Raw genomic sequence first — 20,000 nt, 5'->3', positions numbered from 1 at the left:
AGTACCACAGGATTTTTAGTGCAGTCCGCGGTAGTGCGGTATTTTCAGAAATTTTGCGGTAGTGCGGTACTTTTTTTGTGATGCGGCACTACCACACTACCGCACTTGCCCACCTCTGAATACTTCTACTACTATTACTATTACTACTACTACTACTTCTGCTACTACTACTACTACTACTACTACTACTACTTCTGCTACTACTACTACTACTACTACTACTAATAATAATAATAATAATAATAATAATAATAATAATAATAATAATAAAAACAATAATAACAACAATGATAATAATAATAAAAGAAATAATAAACATACAAAACAAATAAAAGAAATTGCGAACATTATCATATTTGTATTTGTAAAAAAAAGAGCAAGAAATATCTATATATATATATATATATATATATATATATATATATATATATATATATATATATATATATATATATATATATATATATATATATATATATATATATATATATATATATATATATATAATATGGTATGGTATGGCGCCCATCTCGTATATCAGCCCCCCCCTTCACCTGGAGCTGGATCTGCCACTGACTGTGTTGATTATGACTTGCTTCTTTGAATTAAAACTTATACTCTATTAAGATAATTTTATTTTTAATATTTTCAGTGCAGTGACACCTATGTCAGCGTCATGAAACCTCAGTACAACATATACACGGTGACACCTATGTCGGTGTCATGAAGCCTACTAGCCTACCATAAAAGCAACAGGCTTTATAAATTTCACGTGGATTTGTTTTATAATGTACTTAGGAAAGAAAAAAATTACTATTATTATTATTATGATTATTATGATTATTATCATTATTATATTTATGAATAAAGAACGTATTTCTCACCAAATCTTAATTTGTGTACCTATTTCAGGAAATATCTATTACAGATTTATCATTCTTCCCTAGATTATGTGATAGGACAATATGGATATCCTCATAGATCAGTGATGATGATAGTGCTTAACTGCTTCTCTCTCTCTCTCTCTCTCTCTCTCTCTCTCTCTCTCTCTCTCTCTCTCTCTCTCTCTCTCTCTCTCTCTCTCATTAACCCCTTCACTACGGCCCGGCGAAAACCGCCCCACGCCGTATCCAGGATCGCCACGCGCACCAAATTTCAAATGTCGCTATTGAAAATAACAAGCTTTCAGCCATAAACTCAACACAATCATCATGTATTATATATGAAAACATGCAGAATTAAATGGTGCACATAAAGAAACTCACTACGGCCGGGCCAAAACAGCGCCCCGCGCCGTATCCAGGATTGCCGCGCGCGCCAAATTTCAAATGTTGCTGTTGAATATAACAAGTTTTCAGCCATAAACTCAACATAATCATCATGAATTAAATATGAAAACATGCAGAATTAAATGGTGCAAATAAAGAAGCATAAATTAATTGATAATTTTGAGATGTAAGCATAAATATAAAGATAAAATAACTCATATATTGGCTAAAGCACGCCAGGACGCAGTATGCGCGTCCTCGGATATGGTACTGGGCACACAAGGACACAGCATACGCGTCCTCATGTTGAAGGGGTTAAACTTCAAAATTTACCATCTTATGACACACACACACACACACACACACACACACACACAGAAGGAATATGTAAACTTAAGGTGGAAGGAGAGGAGTACGAGGATACGGCAGCAATGGTGGAAGCAAAGAATGGCTGTTTTCTGGTAGTGTTTACAAGGGAAAATGACTTTAATGGACATAAAGGAGTAGAAGAAAATATAGACTACCTGGAAGAAATACAAGTTATAGTCCAAGAAGCGAGAGATATAATGGAAGGTCTGGACGTGAGAAAAGCTTTGGGACTGGATGGTGTGGCAAGTTGGGTCCTGCAAGAGTGCAGTAAGCAACTAGCTGAAAAGATCCAATGCATCATAGTCAGCTCACAAGCAGAGGGTACGGTCCCAGCAGACTGCAAATGAGCATACAATGTACCAATTTATAAAGGAGGATGCTGGGAAGACCCTTGGAATTGTAGACCAGTTTCTCTGACGAGTGTGGTAGCTAAGATTTGCAAAACACTAATTAAAGCTAAGTGGATGAACTACCTGGAGGAGAACAACAGATTGACAGACAAGCAGTTTGGCTTTCAAGGAGGAAGATCTTGTACAATGAATTTGATGTGTTTTTACTCGTGAATGGTAGACATAGTACAGGAAAGGCATGGTTGAGCAGACAGAATTTATTTGGATCTATAAAAGCATTCGATAAGCTGCCACATAAGAGACTGCTGTGGAAGATGGAGAACATCAGAGAACTGAGGGGATTTTCGAGGTGGATGAGGAATTTTCAGAACAGGGAAATGAGGACGGTGATCAGAGATGTGAGGTCCTCATGGAGGAAAGTGATCAGAAGAGTTCCACAGGGGATGGTGCTAGCTCTGCTCATTTGCAATTTACATCAATAACATGACAGAGGGAATATACAGTTACATGAGTTTGTTTGCTGCTGAAGCCAAGTTAGGTAAGAAGACTGGAAGTGAAGGAGATTGTCAAACACTGCAACAGGACCTGGACAGGATATGGGAGTAGAGTCGTAAATGGGAAATGGAATTTGTAACTATACAATGGGAAATGAAAGCATTAAAAAAACATCAATGGAAAGGATCTGGGAGTAATGGTATTGGATAATTTGTTGCCAGAGAAACACAAACAGAATTGAAGGGAGACATACAACTTGGTGAGAAACATAGAAGTTGCTTTTCAATATTTGGATGAGGAAATGATGAAGAAATTGATTGTAACAGTAATATACCCAAGGATGGAACATGCAGCAACAGTGTGGTCGCTGAGTACAAAGCTGAATATGAGGAAAGTAGAAAGGATTCAGAGGGCACCAACAAAACTGTTTCCAGGACTAAGAGACTTAAGAAATGGAGAGAACAAGGCAGTTGAATTTACCAATATTGGAAAAGAGGAGGGAGAGAAATCTGATTGGGGTGTATATGGTGCTGAATGGGATGGAAAAAGTAGACAAGGAAGATCTAATAACATGGGACAGAAGAGACTCAAGAGGGCACTGAAGGAAGATGAAAAAAGAAGCCTGTAGAAGTGATACTGAGAAGAACAGCTTTCCCAAAGAATAGTGGAGTCCTGGAATGGCCTGGAAAAGGATGTGGTCCAAGCAAAGATGATCTATGAATTCAAGGCCAAGTTAGATAATAGGAAATATAGAGGCGGGAAAGTATGAGCATAGCTCCTTTCACATATACCACAATTAGGTAAATAAACTAGGTAAATACACACACACATCTGAGTCCTGTCCCTTGTGAGCCAACAACCAGGAAAATATCTCTCTCTCTCTCTCTCTCTCTCTCTCTCTCTCTCTCTCTCTCTCTCTCTCTCTCTCTCTCTCTCTCTCTCTCTCTCTCTCTCTCTCTCTCTCTCTCTCTCTCTCTCTCTCTCTCTCTCTCTCTCTCTCTCTCTCTCTCTCTTACATTGTGTGTGTGTATTTACCTAGTTGTGGTATACGGGAGAGGAGCTACGCTCGTACTGTCCTGTCTCTATATCAACTATAATCCAACTTGATGTTTGGCTACCGCTGCCACTTTGGCAAAACTTGGTAGCTCAATTTTGTAATGTTGTATAACATTGTGTGGCTAAAGAAACACTGAAATGCAGGGCTGGGGTGAGGCGAGTTCATGAGGACAGAGGAGGGTTAGGGGGAAGGGTAGGAGGTGCAGGAATGCTGCTCCTTCCACTATGGGATATTTGAATGATATATTTTATTTCTGAATGTAAATTTTGACTCATGAGAAGTTCGACTTACTACGGCCAATCAGTCCTGAACTCCGTTGTAACTCGGGGACTATCAGTGCATTTACGATCCCAATTTTCAGTTTCTTAGCCGCCATGTTGATGACTACAAGCCAGTTGATGAAACAGTCGTGAGTGAGTTTGTTGCATGTGATAACTTGTTGTGTGCCACCTCTCACTCCTGCTAATGTAACCCACTGCTCTCTACTGAGTGTGACAATGATATGGCATCAAAGGCTTCTTCAAGTGCTAGGAGTGATGGGGGGGATGACTGCAAAGATAAACCTTGGAGTGGAAGAAAAAAGGGAGCCAAAATGCAAGTATCATGTGGGAAAGAAATTCAGTAAACTGTCATCATAGACCATCCTCCAACTCCAATTCTGAATTTCTTCAATCTTCATCTTCTATCCAGCATGGTGCGTGGGAGAGGCAAGTGCCGATGACTGTGCCACTGCTCCTGTCCTGCTGCGTGCTGATTCAACCTCCTCTACCAATGCCCCTCTCTCCCCTCCCATGAACAACAAAAAGTCAAACTCATTCACTTTGCTGGTCACATCATCAACATCCTCTGTCATCTCATTTTCATTTTCGGTCACTGCCAGACACATGAATAGAATGGGGATGACCCACGCTGCAAATTTACCTCCAAAATCTGTGATCTCAGGGAGGCAGGTGGTGCAGATCAACATCAAATCAAAACTCTCCAGATATAAAAGTTTTGTCTCCACAACACAAAGACACAAGGAAAAATCAACCACCTGAGCCCCCATAAGGCAGTGAATTACCACTGCCACTGCTGCCAACAACACAATTGTTGGATTTGTTGTTGTCGTTGGCAGGGGCAGTCTGCCCTCCCCACCATACTGTGAATGTGAAAGTTCAGGTGCTCATTCCCTCCCCACTTCCATACATCATGAGGATGAAACTCTCACCCATGATGAGCCCTGATTTACTTGTTGCTGACTTGTGCTGTTTGTCTTGCAAAAGTCCCTGGTTTTAGGGGGCAAACCCTCAGCACAGGTCATCACCCTATATCCCACATGTCCGATGGTGACTATGAGGTGGTGGTGGGTGTTGCTGGTGTGACCAGAATGATGAGTGGTCCTGACCTGTTATTCATGGGAGAGGAAAAGGGCAATGGCGAGGGGAGATGGGCTGGGAAGCAGCTGGGTGGGAGCTGCAGTGGGGGTGCTGCCCGAGTACTGGCTCTCTCCTCTCTCCCTTACACCACACCAAAGAACGAAGAAAAATTGTATCTTTCATGTCATCTTTTTATTATCTCTTGGTATCCAATAATGAATGATACAAAAAATTAGGTTTTACAACACCAGCAAACTAAAACTATACTGACTGAGGGCTCTGGTACCAATTAACATTTTTCCTATTGTTTTAATGATTAGCATCTGGCAAATTCAAATTTAGCAAACTTTCTCTGGCACAAATTAGTCACCAAAATGTGAGACCTTACTGTGCTTTACTTAACACAACCAAAGTAGTTTTTTATCAAAGATATTCACAGATAATTATCTTATGCCATTGTCAGATGATGGTGACAGAAAGGCTGATTGAGTGGATAAGTATAGTGGCAGTGTAGGCAGTACAGTTCTTCAAATAAGGAGGGTCAGGTCATGGGGAAAGGAGTGAGCTGAGCTGATAAACATTCATACATTACCAGATACAAGCTGCTATATGATCACATGTTGCCACACTTATGCTCAAAATGCATACATGAAATAAAGAGAATGCATTACAATGTACATATCCATTTGGACTGTACCACCAGCTGGTGCCAGGTGGAAGACTTGCATGCAAATTGAAATGTAAATGTCAATATGGTGGGGACTGCATGCCAATAAACCAAAAAAAGGTTTGTTTTTATGAATGTTGAAAAAACAAAATGTCATATAATGAACAGTTGAATAGTGGGGGCATTGGTGGATCCAAGGGGAGGGGGGCCCAGGGGGCCTGGGCACCCCCATGGTCCTGAGCGGAGCTCAAAAGTGCGCTGCGGCTGTAACAGTGCTTCTTCCCAGAGGAATCGGCTGCCTCATTCGGATCCGAAGAGGAACACTGTCCGCCCAGGTATGCTTTGGCACCAAGTCCAGGTCGTTATGCCCATTGATTCAGGTCAGTCCACCAATTATTCAGGAGCAGGACTAACGAGAATGGTGAACCGATAATGCTAATGCCCCTTCCATCCGCAAAAATCCTGGCATCAGGCCCCCCCAAACTTTTTTCCTGGATCTGCGCCCAAGTGGGAGGTTCCTGTATATACAGCTTAACAAAATTTGATGTCATGGAAGGCAAGTAGGATACTGCACCAGTTAAACAGTCTTAAAGCTAAGGGTAATTTCAATGCATCTGCATTAAATAGAGAAATAATGCAAACAGCTGTTCTGCGTATCATGAAAGGAAAACGTGAGTATATAATGATGTACTTACTCAGCTTTTGTGCTACAATTGACCATACTCGGTCCTCAGGATGCATGTATGAAAAGGCTGAAGTTCCGACTACTTCTCCTGGCATTAATCCAGTGACGAATGATATTCTGAAAATAATGAAATAAATAGTTGTGTGTATTTCACCACGGCCTGATCACGAGTTGGACTCGCAATCGCCAGCAAGTACCCTCAAGATTAGAACAAGGCTCATAAGTCAATCTCTCGGGTACTGTCAGGACCTCACACACTACACACCCCATCCCCCTTTCTCAAGGGGGGGAGAGTAACCACTCCTAGTCAGCAGAAAAATATGGCCTGAGTGGGGCTCGAACCTCTGCCTGCCACACTACTAAGCCTGGCAGCGCAGTGCTTTAACTGACTGAGCTATCGGAGTAATGTGTGTGTGTGTGTGTGTGTGTGTGTGTGTGTGTGTGTGTGTGTGTGTGTGTGTGCATGCATATGCACACACACATGCATGCATGTATTTGCGCAAGTATGTAGCTATTACAGTAAATGTATTATGTGATTTCAAGGTATTATAAAGAATTTATCACTGCCTATAATTCAGTAACACTGAAACTGATTGAATTGAAATACTTATTGTTGAAAAATAGTACAATAAAATACTTTATCCATATAAACATGTTTCATACTTATTCAAGGCATTTCACATTGTAGAAAAATGTATTCAGTATAAATAATAACATCAATACCCCGTGGAAAGGAAGAATGTACCACTTCATTTATTAGGATAACAATTAAAGATGCACTCATTGCCCCACCTGGAGGAATTTCTAGCTAGAGGCCCATCACATGGGCAATTGGTAATCTATCGTTGCTAAAATAGTAACTTATTGCTGCTTAATTAGTTGGTAAAATCTCAAAAATAAGTAATTTATGATGGAAACAACAAAGTGCTGCTTGGCAGATTGAAATCTAAAAAGAGGACAAAAGAAAAGGTGTCAACCATTAGTTAGGTGTAAATCTGGAATACAGCCAAGACCTACAGGGTGCCAGAGCATTTACCTACTCTTATCCCAGATCTTTTAACACACCCAGTCTATGAGACTGTGGTCTTAATTAGGCAGTGAAATATTCATTATGAGGGAGAGGCCACATTTAATAATATTGCCATACAGGTGATAGCTTTACTCGTCAGCCATGATATCTAGACTTCTGATGAACTGATGATGATGATGAGCATTTGTTTCAATCCCTGTAGCCATAGGAAGTATAAAGGGAGGGTGGTTGTGACAGCAAGACACACACACAATATATCTGGCATAACCCTGGCCATGGAGATGGCTTCCCTCCAAGATGACTGATTTTGGCAGCACAATTCTGTCTTTTCGGTGGGCCCAAAGAAAATTTATATATACTTTGTATCTCCTCTCTGGTCTCTTGCTACAGCCAAATACAGCTGAAGGCTAAGCAGCCATGTCCACTTCCAGAATAGGAAAAGTGATTACTAATGCTGGGATCACACATCCGCGATTTTGCCCTGCGATGGTTGGCGATTTTGAAAATTTCCGAAATCGGCATATACACTCAACATCGTAGCGACGTCCCTGTGATTAGTCACAATAGTTGTCCCATAAAGTTCGCACGACTTGTGGGTTCCGGCCCGTCGCGCGAACATTTTGGAATGTTCAAAAAGTTCGCAGAAAGTCTGTGATATTGGCCAAATCACACAATTATTCGCACGGTTAAGCGAGAGACAATCGCAGTATGCGCTCTCATACCCTCGTCAAACGCAAGGGGTCGCGTTGTATGCGCGCGTATATGCGACCGACTTTATACATCGTGCGTACGGCAGCGACGCTGCTTCAGAAAGCGAGATGGTAGTGAGCTAGCTGGAGGGTGTGAAAAACTGTTGGCGAGCGTGATGAGTGACCCACCAGTCAGTACGCTCGCACTCACACCGTCCTGCCACACGCCACTACCCTGCCCGCCTGCTGCTACCCGCTGCCTTCCTGCCTGCCCTTCACCCGCCATTACACCATGCCAAAGGACACCAACAAGGCGACAAAGAGGTCAAGGCACACCCTTCCGCCCAGTCACAAAGCCCCCAGCCACTCAGCCCCAAGACACTCAACCTCCAGCCACTCAGCCCCCAGCCACTCAGCCCCAAGACACTCAACCTCCAGCCACTCAGCCCCCAGCCACTCAGCCCCAAGACACTCAACCTCCAGCCACTCAGCCCCAAGACACTCAACCTCCAGCCACTCAGCCCCCAGCCACTCAGCCCCCAGCCACTCAACCCCAAGACACTCGACCTCCAGCCACTCAGCCCCCAGCCACTCAACCCCAAGACACTCGACCTCCAGCCACTCAGCCCCCAGCCACTCAGCCCCAAGACACTCAACCTCCAGCCACTCAGCCCCCAGCCACTCAGCCCCCAGCCACTCAGCCCCCAGCCACTCAACCTCCAGCCACTCAGCCCCCAGCCACTCAGCCCCAAGACACTCAGCCCCAAGACACTCAACCTCCAGCCACTCAGCCCCCAGCCACTCAGCCCCCAGCCACTCAACCCCAAGACACTCAACCCCAAGACACTCAACCTCCACCCACTCAGCCCCAACACACTCAGCCCCAAGACACTCAACCTCCAGCCACTCAGCCCCCAGCCACTCAGCCCCAAGACACTCAGCCCCAAGACACTCAGCCCCAAGACACTCAGCCCCCAGCCACTCAGCCCCAAGACACTCAGCCCCAAGACACTCAACCTCCAGCCACTCAGCCCCCAGCCACTCAGCCCCAAGACACTCAGCCCCAAGACACTCAGCCCCAAGACACTCAACCTCCAGCCACTCAGCCCCAAGACACTCAACCCCAAGACACTCAACCTCCAGCCACTCAGCCCCAAGACACTCAGCCCCAAGACACTCACCCACCAACACTCAGCCCCAAGACACTCAACCCCAAGACACTCAACCTCCAGCCACTCAGCCCCCAGCCACTCAGCCCCAAGACACTCAACCCCAAGACACTCAACCTCCAGCCACTCAGCCCCAAGACACTCAGCCCCAAGACACTCATCCCCAAGACACTCAACCTCCAGCCACTCAGCCCCAAGACACTCAGCCCCAAGACACTCAACCTCCAGCCACTCAGCCCCAAGACACTCAACCCCAAGACACTCAACCTCCAGCCACTCAGCCCCCAGCCACTCAGCCCCAAGACACTCAACCTCCAGCCACTCAACCTCCAGCCACTCAACCCCCAGCCACTCAGCCCCAAGACACTCAGCCCCAAGACACTCAACCTCCAGCCACTCAACCTCCAGCCACTCAGCCCCAAGACACTCAGCCCCAAGACACTCAACCTCCAGCCACTCAGCCCCCAGCCACTCAGCCCCAAGACACTCAGCCCCAAGACACTCAACCTCCAGCCACTCAACCACCAGCCACTCAGCCCCCAGCTACTCAGCCCCCAGCCACTCAACATCCAGCCACTCAACCGCCAGCCAATCAGCACCCAGACAGTCAGCCCCAAGACACTCATCCACCATACACTCAACATCCAGCCACTCAGACCCCAGCTACTCAGCCCCCAGACACTCAACCCCAAGACACTCAACCTCCAGCCACTCAATCTCCAGCCACTCAGCCCCCAGCTACTCAGCCCCCAGCCACTCAACCTCCAGCCACTCAACCTCCAGCTACTCAGCCCCCAGACACTCAACCCCAAGACACTCAACCTCCAGCCACTCAACCTCCAGCCACTCAGCCCCCAGCCACTCAACCCCAAGACACTCAACCCCAAGACACTCAACCTCCAGCCACTCAGCCCCCAGCCACTCAACCTCAAGACACTCAACCCCAAGACACTCAACCTCCAGCCACTCAGCCCCCAGCCACTCAACCCCCAGCCACTCAACCTCCAGCCACTCAGCCCCCAGCCACTCAGCCCCAAGACACTCAACCCCAAGACACTCAACCTCCAGCCACTCAGCCCCCAGCCACTCAGCCCCCAGCCACTCAGCCCCAAGACACTCAACCTCCAGCCACTCAACCTCCAGCCACTCAGCCCCCAGCCACTCAGCCCCAAGACACTCAACCTCCAGCCACTCAGCCCCCAGCCACTCAGCCCCCAGCCACTCAACCCCAAGACACTCAACCCCAAGACACTCAACCTCCAGCCACTCAGCCCCAAGACACTCAACCTCCAGCCACTCAACCTCCAGCCACTCAGCCCCCAGCCACTCAACCCCAAGACACTCAGCCCCAAGACACTCAACCTCCAGCCACTCAACCTCCAGCCACTCAGCCCCCAGCCACTCAGCCCCAAGACACTCAACCTCCAGCCACTCAACCTCCAGCCACTCAACCTCCAGCCACTCAGCCCCCAGCCACTCAGCCCCAAGACACTCAACCTCCAGCCACTCAACCTCCAGCCACTCAGCCCCCAGCTACTCAGCCCCAAGACACTCAGCCCCAAGACACTCAACCTCCAGCCACTCAGCCCCCAGCCACTCAGCCCCAAGACACTCAACCTCCAGCCACTCAACCTCCAGCCACTCAGCCCCCAGCCACTCAGCCCCCAGCCACTCAGCCCCCAGCCACTCAACCTCCAGCCACTCAACCTCCAGCCACTCAGCCCCAAGACACTCAGCCCCAAGACACTCAGCCCCAAGACACTCAACCTCCAGCCACTCAACCTCCAGCCACTCAGCCCCCAGCCACTCAGCCCCCAGCCCCCAGCCACTCAGCCCCCAGCCACTCAACCTCCAGCCACTCAGCCCCCAGCCACTCAGCCCCAAGACACTCAGCCCCAAGACACTCAACCTCCAGCCACTCAGCCCCCAGCCACTCAGCCCCCAGCCACTCAACCTCCAGCCACTCAACCTCCAGCCACTCAGCCCCCAGCCACTCAGCCCCCAGCCACTCAGCCCCCATCCACTCAGCCCCCAGCCACTCAACCTCCAGCCACTCAACCTCCAGCCACTCAGCCCCAAGACACTCAGCCCCAAGACACTCAACCTCCAGCCACTCAACCTCCAGCCACTCAGCCCCCAGCCACTCAGCCCCCAGCCACTCAACCGCCAGCCACTCAACCTCCAGCCACTCAACCTCCAGCCACTCAGCCCCAAGACACTCAGCCCCAAGACACTCAACCTCCAGCCACTCAGCCCCCAGCCACTCAACCTCCAGCCACTCAACCTCCAGCCACTCAACCTCCAGCCACTCAGCCCCCAGCTACTCAGCCCCCAGACACTCAACCCCAAGACACTCAACCTCCAGCCACTCAGCCCCCAGCCACTCAGCCCCAAGACACTCAGCCCCAAGACACTCAGTCGAGCTTCGTCGAGCGGCTAGACGAGGGGCAGTCGCACATAGTCGCCAGGCCCTGTGTTCACCGCGAACTGTCGCAACGGGATTTATTTTCAAAACTGGGGTCCTCTGCGTACAGTCGAGCACATTCACACACGATTCACCTCGACATCCCCTCGCCTGTCGCCCTCGTGTGCGTATAGGTGAGCGACCCTCCCTCGCCATGTTGCTGTGAGTTGAAACAGAGGCAAACTCGCAGAGACAATGGCGATGCTCCCACGATTTCGTGCATTTTCAAAATCGCCAACCATCGCAGCGCGAAATCACAGATGTGTGATCCCAGCATAAAACACCTCAGTTTAAAGTTGGCGCTGTGCTTGATGAGCAAAAGATAGGGCCCAGTAGCTTTATACACATTGCCACCTATATCAGTACTCTCTCAATGGACTCTACACAACACCCCCTCACTCCATATGCCACTCCTCTCTTGCCCATACCACCCTCCCTCCAACACTCCCCCCCATTCCACTGCGCACTATCTCTCCTTCTCTCACTCCTTTCTCATTTGCCTCATACAGTCATACCCAGTCATGGCTTCACTAATGTCTGTTAATGCCAGAGCTACTTGCTTCCTTAAGCCTTTTGAACGTGTTTTGTACATTCCTTACACATTTCTTATGAGTCATCAACCATGTAGTCTTGTAAGGGATTCTTACAACAACCACTACCATGGTTACTGTAAGCATGACTGTGTAGGGGTGGCAGTGGGGTGTGCAGTGAGCTGTAAGCACTTTGACTGGCCACAAAAGTGCTCAAGACAGCAAGCTGAGACCCAAACTTTAACCTAATAGATAGTAAAAGTTTTACAGTTGGTGGCAATATTCTCTTCATACCTACGCTTTGCCTGACATAGTTAAACCTCGGTTTACAAGTTTAATTCGTTCCAGTATTTTGCTCGCACACCTAAACACTCATACAACAAAACGAATTTCCCCATTGAAATTAATGTAAATCCCATTAATGCATAACATATCTCCCAAAATACATAAAAATCATTTTACATGATATTTTATACAGAATTAAAGTAAATTTTACTAACAAATGGCAACGATAAATCATATAAAACACAAATCAATGTGTTATGGTTGCTACAGACTCTCTCACAACCGCTAACTACACATGAGGTGTATGTAGGCTTCACACCGGGGTTTAGGAGCCACAATTTCCCTATTCTCGAGGCACCGGAGCTATGTTCAACCACCAACGTGAAGCTAACCCGACGTATCGTCCAAGATGAAGGCTGAACAGGAGTCAGTCACGTCCAGGATGGCATAAAGCCGCCGAGTCTTGCAACCCTGCTTCTGTTTCGAGCATAGTATCCGCTGTTCCATTTAACCATATTTCTGGGGGACATTATTAAAGCACAAAGAATGCATGCTGTAGTGCTGAAAACACAAAGGTCGCACATCAGAGCACAAATGCAATCAGACATGAGTGCATGCATGTTATTTCTACGAGTTTACAACGCGGACTGAAACTAGAGCCGTCATCTGATGGTTGAGAATTACCCTAGACCGAGCAAAGAATTTCCCCAAATCTTGCGAAATCCTTGCGTTTCTTGTTCTGGCGTGTCAGATTTTCAAGAATTCCCCCCAATTCTTGGCAAGAATCAGGGGTCCCGCGCAAGCTGCGGCGGGGCTGGGTACGGCCACTGTCTTGCTGGCCGCACCTCCATAGGTCTATGGTTATGACCATTTCCTGAGCTTCCTACGGGTAACCCTGCCAGGTGGGGGTGGATATTGAGTTCACGAGGTTACTGTTGTGTTACTGCTGCACCACAGACCATTTTAAAGCATCACTGTAGGATAAGTTAGAACTTCCCAGTATGAAAATATCATCATCGTTAAAAACAAGAAAGTGAAACTATGTCATTTGTCTATTATTTTGTAGAGAAAAAGGACGTTTAACCCTTTCCTTGTTAAGCGCTCGCAACTAGACTATCCCGTCAGGCGTGCTCGGGCACCCCAGCGGGGGAAGGGGATCTTTTTTAACCACTGTATCTCAAAAAATATTCATCACAGCTACAAAACAAAAACACCATTGGAAAGAGGAGGCCAATATCTATAAGATTCGATTATGTAAGCCTCTCCTGCGAACGTACAAGCACATTCAGGGGGTGTTTTTTGCTGTGAGTGCGACTGGCGCTCGCAGCGAGCTTTTAGCACCACCAGCAAATGACGCTAGTGCTCACTCTTTTAACCTCGGTCTCTCAAAAACTATTCATCACAGCTACCAACCAAAAACACCATTGGAAAGAGGAGGCCAAGATCTATAAGATTTGGTAATGTAATCCTCTCCTGCGAAAGTACCGGCACGTTCAGGGGATGTTGCCTGTGAAGACATACATTTATAAGTGCGCGACGGTCAGCCATAAGGCATCTACTGAGTAGATCTCTTGATAATGGGGTGCTGGCAGGGCAGTATTGCCAACTGCAAAATTTACATCTACTTTGTCAAAATATCAGTCATGTGATAGGTGAAGCTATGCAAAAATGCCACTATATTGGACAACAACATCCACCAGTTGCTCGTCCGTAGATTTTCCACGCTAGGCTGATATGATTTTGCACCAAATTTCGTGGAAAACCCACTGAATTGGCAATGCTGTGGGGTGAGAAATAGTGTTGGAATACTCTCATACACGGGAAATTTGAGTGCGACTGGAGCTCGCAGCGAGCGTTTACCACCACCGGCAAGTTACGCTAGTGCTTGCTGCGAGCGTTTAGCAATGAAAGGGTTAAAGAAACTCCGTCGCATGCAATGATGCTAAGTAGTTACTGAAATACTTCTAATAAATTCTAGATCTCGTAACTGTGACTAAATTAATGCGTGTTGTCCTTCAAGAGTGACAAAATGAGAAATATGAACATATGAATCATATCATATGAAGAAAGAGCACTCTGGCAGATCATGGGAGGGAGGTGAAAAACTGTCTCAAGAATGAGGGGTCGTTCAAGAATGCCAAATATCGCTAGATATCTAGCTAGCCTTAGGGTTGCAAACTTGTCACCTTTTCCGTAAAATACAGAATGCCATTTGTTCTGTATTTGCCTGTCTGAATAGTTATATATGCAGCAGCTGTCAGTCATGGCAGGCTAGGGAAATTTTAGGGTTGCTACCTGTTCCTTAAAATATGGATTCGTTCTGTATTAGATAATGGGATGTTGCGTTCCTTATTTTTTTCAGCTCAAGGTGGCAACACTAACCGAGACTATTCCCATTGTTTTCTGCTTTGAGCACTTTCATCTTGCGGCTAACAAAGGGAACCCATGCTCACGTCTTTGACTTGTACAAAGAGACATGCCAGTCCTCATCGAAAGACCAACTTGGTCGGCTAGGCTGACGTAAGTCGATAGAGTCGGTCTATCGGCATCCTCCCCTCCCCTTCATGAGCCGTCACCTGGCAAGGGTCTGTGGCCCCTCTTCAGAGGGACATACGCGCTTGACATTGACGGGCTCCATGTAGCCCGTGTCAACACCCAGGAGGTAGCAAAAAAATATTTATAAAAAAAAAAAATAATAATAATAATAATAATAATAATAATAATGATAATAATAAAAAAGGAACAAACAGGAAATTCGTGTACCAAGTCACCGCTTGTGAACTAAGGCATTTTTTGTGTGATTTTTTTGCTCGTAAATCAAAACACTCATAAACCAAGACACTTGTAAACCGAGGTTTGACTGTATTAATCTTTTCACTCGTCGCCTGGCTTCATGATAAAGTCTGATATTTTTGGTTGTGTTTTACACTTTCTTTGGCCTGTAAACCTTTTTTTTCCCCTTAACAGAATGTTTGATTTTGCTGTTAAATTCAGGTGGACTTTTATTAATGTTATATCACTTCTCACACAAGAGGAAAAGGAAGGTGCCCCATGGGGAAGAGCTCCAGAAGTATATGGCTTAGAAGAGGGAGGGGCTGCTCATTCTATATCCATCACAGCCCACTCTGTGACTGAGCTACTAGGCCAATGTTTGTGTGTATTTCGGCCTAAGGTTGTCGATTAGCATATTCTAGATTCAGGACAATGCTAAGGTCACAAAAAAACATAGGAAATAAAAGAAAATAGAGGCAGCCACATGCAGGACACTCATCCTTTTACAGTACCCATCAATATTTCCACCTGTGGATCACTCGTCCTTTAGGGATTAACATACCTGTGATCAGTGTACATGATACTTCCTCCCAGACCATGACGAGTAATGTATTCATCTTGTGTTGACTCTACTAAGGACAGCTCTGTGATGGGACGATCCTTCACCACCCTTACAAAGCTGACAAGTATGTGAGTTCCAATCCGGTTGATGGCAGCTTTCATGGTTTGGTTATCCACATCTCCATCTGACTCGTAGTTCTCAGTATCTGAAAAAAAGTGTAACAAGTAAAAACAAAAAATGTCTTCATTAAAATTTCTGAAAAAAATGTCATACATTATAGAGTAGTTAAATGTGATAATTTCTTGATTATTAGGGAAAACCCAACTGAATACTTTTTCATGGAAACAATCTAATATAAGCTCACCACTGTTTGATCTTCCATCTGGAGAAAGAACTGATGTGGCTGGAGAGCAAGGAACAACATTTGCAGAAGCAGGAATGGGCTTCAATTGCCCAACAATGTGGATAATTTCATATCGTCCCGGATCATTTCGTGTGAGAGCCTTTTCCATCATACGGCAGAAAAAAGACACCCTGTTGTTGCCTGTAATAAAAAAAAATATTAATAGCATTGGAAAATGTATCTCCAGAGAGAAATACTGAAATTTTTTAGAGCATATAAATTACACAGGGATAATAAGGCACTGCATAAGTCCAGACAGTTTACACATGGTAACTCTCGTAAGTGGGCTATCCACCAACTTGCCTCCCAATCTATAAATATATGTAACCTATATATGGGTAGGCGGTGGCTGAGTGGTTAGCGTGCGGGCCCCGCATTCACCGCATGCTGGATGAATGCGGGTTCGAATCCTCACACTACCACCTGGGATTTTTCAGTCACCAGCAAGTGGCCTAAGACTACCCACATGCTGTCCTGAAGACCACCCATTAACCTGGACTCTAGAAGAAACCGTCCAAGTGAATCAAGAATGAGTTCTGGGGGGCAGCATGAGCCAAGAATTAATGTCGCCACTATAAAAATTGCCTGTGCCGACCACCAGGCCCCTGAAGAAAGCCTATTGGCGTTGTAGGCGAACACATAAAAAATAAAATAGATAAATAAAACTTTCAATCAGATTTGCAGCAAATACACCCAACCCTCTGCTATTGTGCCTTCCACTATTGCAATTCATTGTTATCACACACCTGAAATGTGGTAATACACACAAAACCTGGGTGTGTTGATGGATTTGAATTACCCAGGCTGTGCTGTACAGGTAGCTCTCGATTTACGCGAGTTTGGTTTATGCGTTTTTGAAATAACGCGGGGTCCAAAATCCAAATAAATGTTTAATTATTAGGCTTTTTTTTTATTTTATATATTTTATGGAGGCTGGGCCACCAGATGTCACACGAACACACAGCACAGCTCAGTTCTTCCTGCCACTTGAACAACAATACAGTACCACAAACAACAATACAGTACAGTGCTGGTACACCGGTAACTTACTGACACGGTACGTGCAGTACGGCACACAGACTACCATCGGTACTGCCGGCCTCATCTCCCACTAATTTCTCCCCTCACATTTCATTCTCAGAGAGAGAGAGAGGTTGAGAATGAGTGGTTTTTGGATATTTGTTGACATTTTTGTTTGTTGCAGCTGTTTGTTGGTGTGGGTGTGGTGTGTGTTAAATGGGTTTGTAAACAATGCAAATGGGGGATTGGGTGAAATAACTCATGATAGGACTTTCATGATGATGTTTTCACTAATATTATCAATTTATTATGTTCACATAATGAACAAATTAATATAATTAATTATTTTTTTTTTTTGATTTTTTTTTTTTCTATATGATTTTTATGTAGCTTGTCATGCAATCTTATCATAAGATCAACATCAAAGATCATATCGGAAAAAAAACCGATATGAAACAAAATGATTGACAAAACACTAATTATAGGTACCCGATTTAGTCTTTTATAGTAGTTATTAGATATTATATGGGTATTATGGTAACATATTATAGGACTATGAAGGACTATGAAGGATTATAAATAATATTAATTGGGTAAGCCATAAAAAGACCATAAAAAAACATAAAACAAAAAAGAAAAAAAATCATTAAAAATTTTAAAAAAGTGTATAACGCACAGGGTTAAAAATTCAGGCATTTTTTTGGCAAAAATGCGTGAAAACTTTAAATAAAATTTTTTTGAAAACGATTTTATTTTTTTTTGATTTTTTTTGTTTTTTTTATTCTCTTTTTTTTTCTTCAAAGAGCTTGACACTAAAAAACATCAAGAACGTAACTTACCTGTACACGGCAGCTGACTGGTGCTATATCATTGACCTTCCTTGCTCAGTGATTGGTCAACGCTCTTGCCATTCTTACACGTATTCAGTCAAGTGCACTTCTCTTCACTGACAGCAGTGACAGCTGCTCTGCATTTGGTTGACCAAACAGCCACCAAACATTGTGCAACGATTAGCAACTGAGCAAACAAGTTGCGCCATTAGCCAAATGTCCTGATAAAGTGTTGCTGTGGGGCGGGGTGGGGGGGTGGGGGGGTGGAGTACAGGTAGTCTTTGAGTTGCGATGTATGCGACTTACAACTGCTTGCACTTATGACAAGGTCAATAATATTAGCAATACTTGGTCAAGTAATGAGTTAGTAGAACAGCATTTGTTTACATAATATTTAAGTGCAAATCAGTTAAATTAAGTAATTATAAAGTTTACTCGGCCCTTGATTTCCCAGACTAATAGGGGGAAGCATGTATCTGGGAACAACAAAAGTACAAAAAAGAATTACTACTGCCTGGAGGCCACGACCTATTCTTGGACATAAACCATACTGGGTCCAGCAATATCCAGTTTTCAGTACCTGCCCCGGACTTTTACCACACTTTGTTCAGCACATTTAAAAGATTAACTAGAGTTATTTGAAGACTTCCATTACATGTCAACAAAGGATGCATTGTCAATGGCAGTTATGTATCTGTCATTTTCTTTTTCAACTTCAAGTGCTTAAGCATACCATACTACTTGCTGCAAATTATTTATCAATGAATGTTTCTTTCTATAGATATAAGGTAATGGAAATATCAAATACATGTAAACAGACGTATTGTCGGCAGTGGCAATGCAGCATTTGCCAATTTCTTTTTATCAACTCTATGGGTGACCAAAAATATTACAGGTAATTGTTGAGTTATGACGTATGTAACTTACAACTGCTTGCACTTATGACCAAGCCAATGATATTAGTAATACGTACATGCTTAAGCATAGAGCTGACATTTCAAATATTCCCCGGTGGGTAGAGCAGCTGTTTGTTTACACACGTTCCTGCACCTCCTACCCCCCCCTACTCTGCCGCTGTCCTCACAAACTAACCTTACCCTAGGTAGGCTGGGGAATGGCAGGAGGGGGGAAGGGTGGGTGGGCTGAGCCAGCTCACCCATGCTTCCTCCTCAGTTACCTATGGAACTCAAGCTGTAAGTACTACTCACACTACAGTTACTAGTTGCTACTCTACCAGTTTGTAGGCCTACAGTCTGTTAAACAAGCCAGTTGGCTAGTACGTGAGCCGAGCAAGGATGAAGTGAGTCTATACAGTTATCTTACACAGTTTACAACTCTCAGCTGCGTTCAGTTCCCCTGTTAGTCTGCACAACTCCCCCTAGGGGGGAAAGCCAAACTGGACAGATATTAGCTGAGTGCAACCAAATTGGAGTCCCATAAATATAGTTCCTTCACAATATTCCCCCACCAGCAATTAAAAATGACCATATACTGGAAACAGAAATCACTGTTGAACAAAATATTCACAAAAGGTAAGAGGATGAAGCAGAGGTGACACTAGTCACTCATACGACTACATGTCCTTTGTTTACAAATACTGCCTCCGTCGCTTACACAACCCCCTACGCAATGACTTAGTGGGGCATTTGGCAAACACTGCTATCTTGGCAAAACTTAGTAGTTCCATTGCCTTGTACAATGTTGAATGGTTAGCGGGTCAACTGAGTGCAGGGCTGGGGTGAGGTGAGCGCATGAGAACAGAGGCAGGGTTGAGGGAAGGGTAAGAGGCATGGGAACACCGCTCTTTCTGTGGAGAAATTTTTATAATAATATTTCATTTTATTTTTAACATAAATTTTGACTTGCGACCTGCCTGTTGGAACCAAATCCCGTCTTAACTTGAGGACTACCTGTATACTAATGCAAATTATTTGTGTACTTGATTTCTATACTTAATGCCTTTTTCACACACAACTATCTAGAGGGTGTTGTGGACA

The 20,000-nt window shown here is 45.0% G+C and overlaps 1 protein-coding gene across 15 annotated transcripts in view; it reads right to left on the bottom strand.

Annotated features, from left to right (window-relative positions):
* The window catches only part of LOC126995363 (aryl hydrocarbon receptor nuclear translocator-like protein 1), a 236,414-nt gene that overhangs the window by 175,876 nt on the left and 40,538 nt on the right, over positions 1 to 20,000 (bottom strand). For all 15 annotated transcript variants that reach the window (XR_007750210.1, XR_007750211.1, XR_007750213.1 and 12 more), the window contains 3 exons: positions 16,115 to 16,294; positions 15,751 to 15,955; positions 6,260 to 6,366 (listed from right to left, as the gene is read on the bottom strand). Coding sequence is in view for 8 of the 15 variants with exons in the window: in XM_050854843.1 (XP_050710800.1) it covers positions 6,260 to 6,366; positions 15,751 to 15,955; positions 16,115 to 16,294 (492 nt within the window). In the remaining 7 variants the exon portion in view is untranslated. The remainder of the gene's footprint in view (positions 1 to 6,259; positions 6,367 to 15,750; positions 15,956 to 16,114; positions 16,295 to 20,000) is intronic.

This window comes from Eriocheir sinensis, chromosome 8 (genome assembly GCF_024679095.1).
Source record: "Eriocheir sinensis breed Jianghai 21 chromosome 8, ASM2467909v1, whole genome shotgun sequence".
NCBI classification, from domain to species: domain Eukaryota; kingdom Metazoa; phylum Arthropoda; class Malacostraca; order Decapoda; family Varunidae; genus Eriocheir; species Eriocheir sinensis.
The sequence above is the reverse complement of the archived record's forward strand: the minus strand, read 5'-3'. Positions and strand labels throughout refer to the sequence as shown.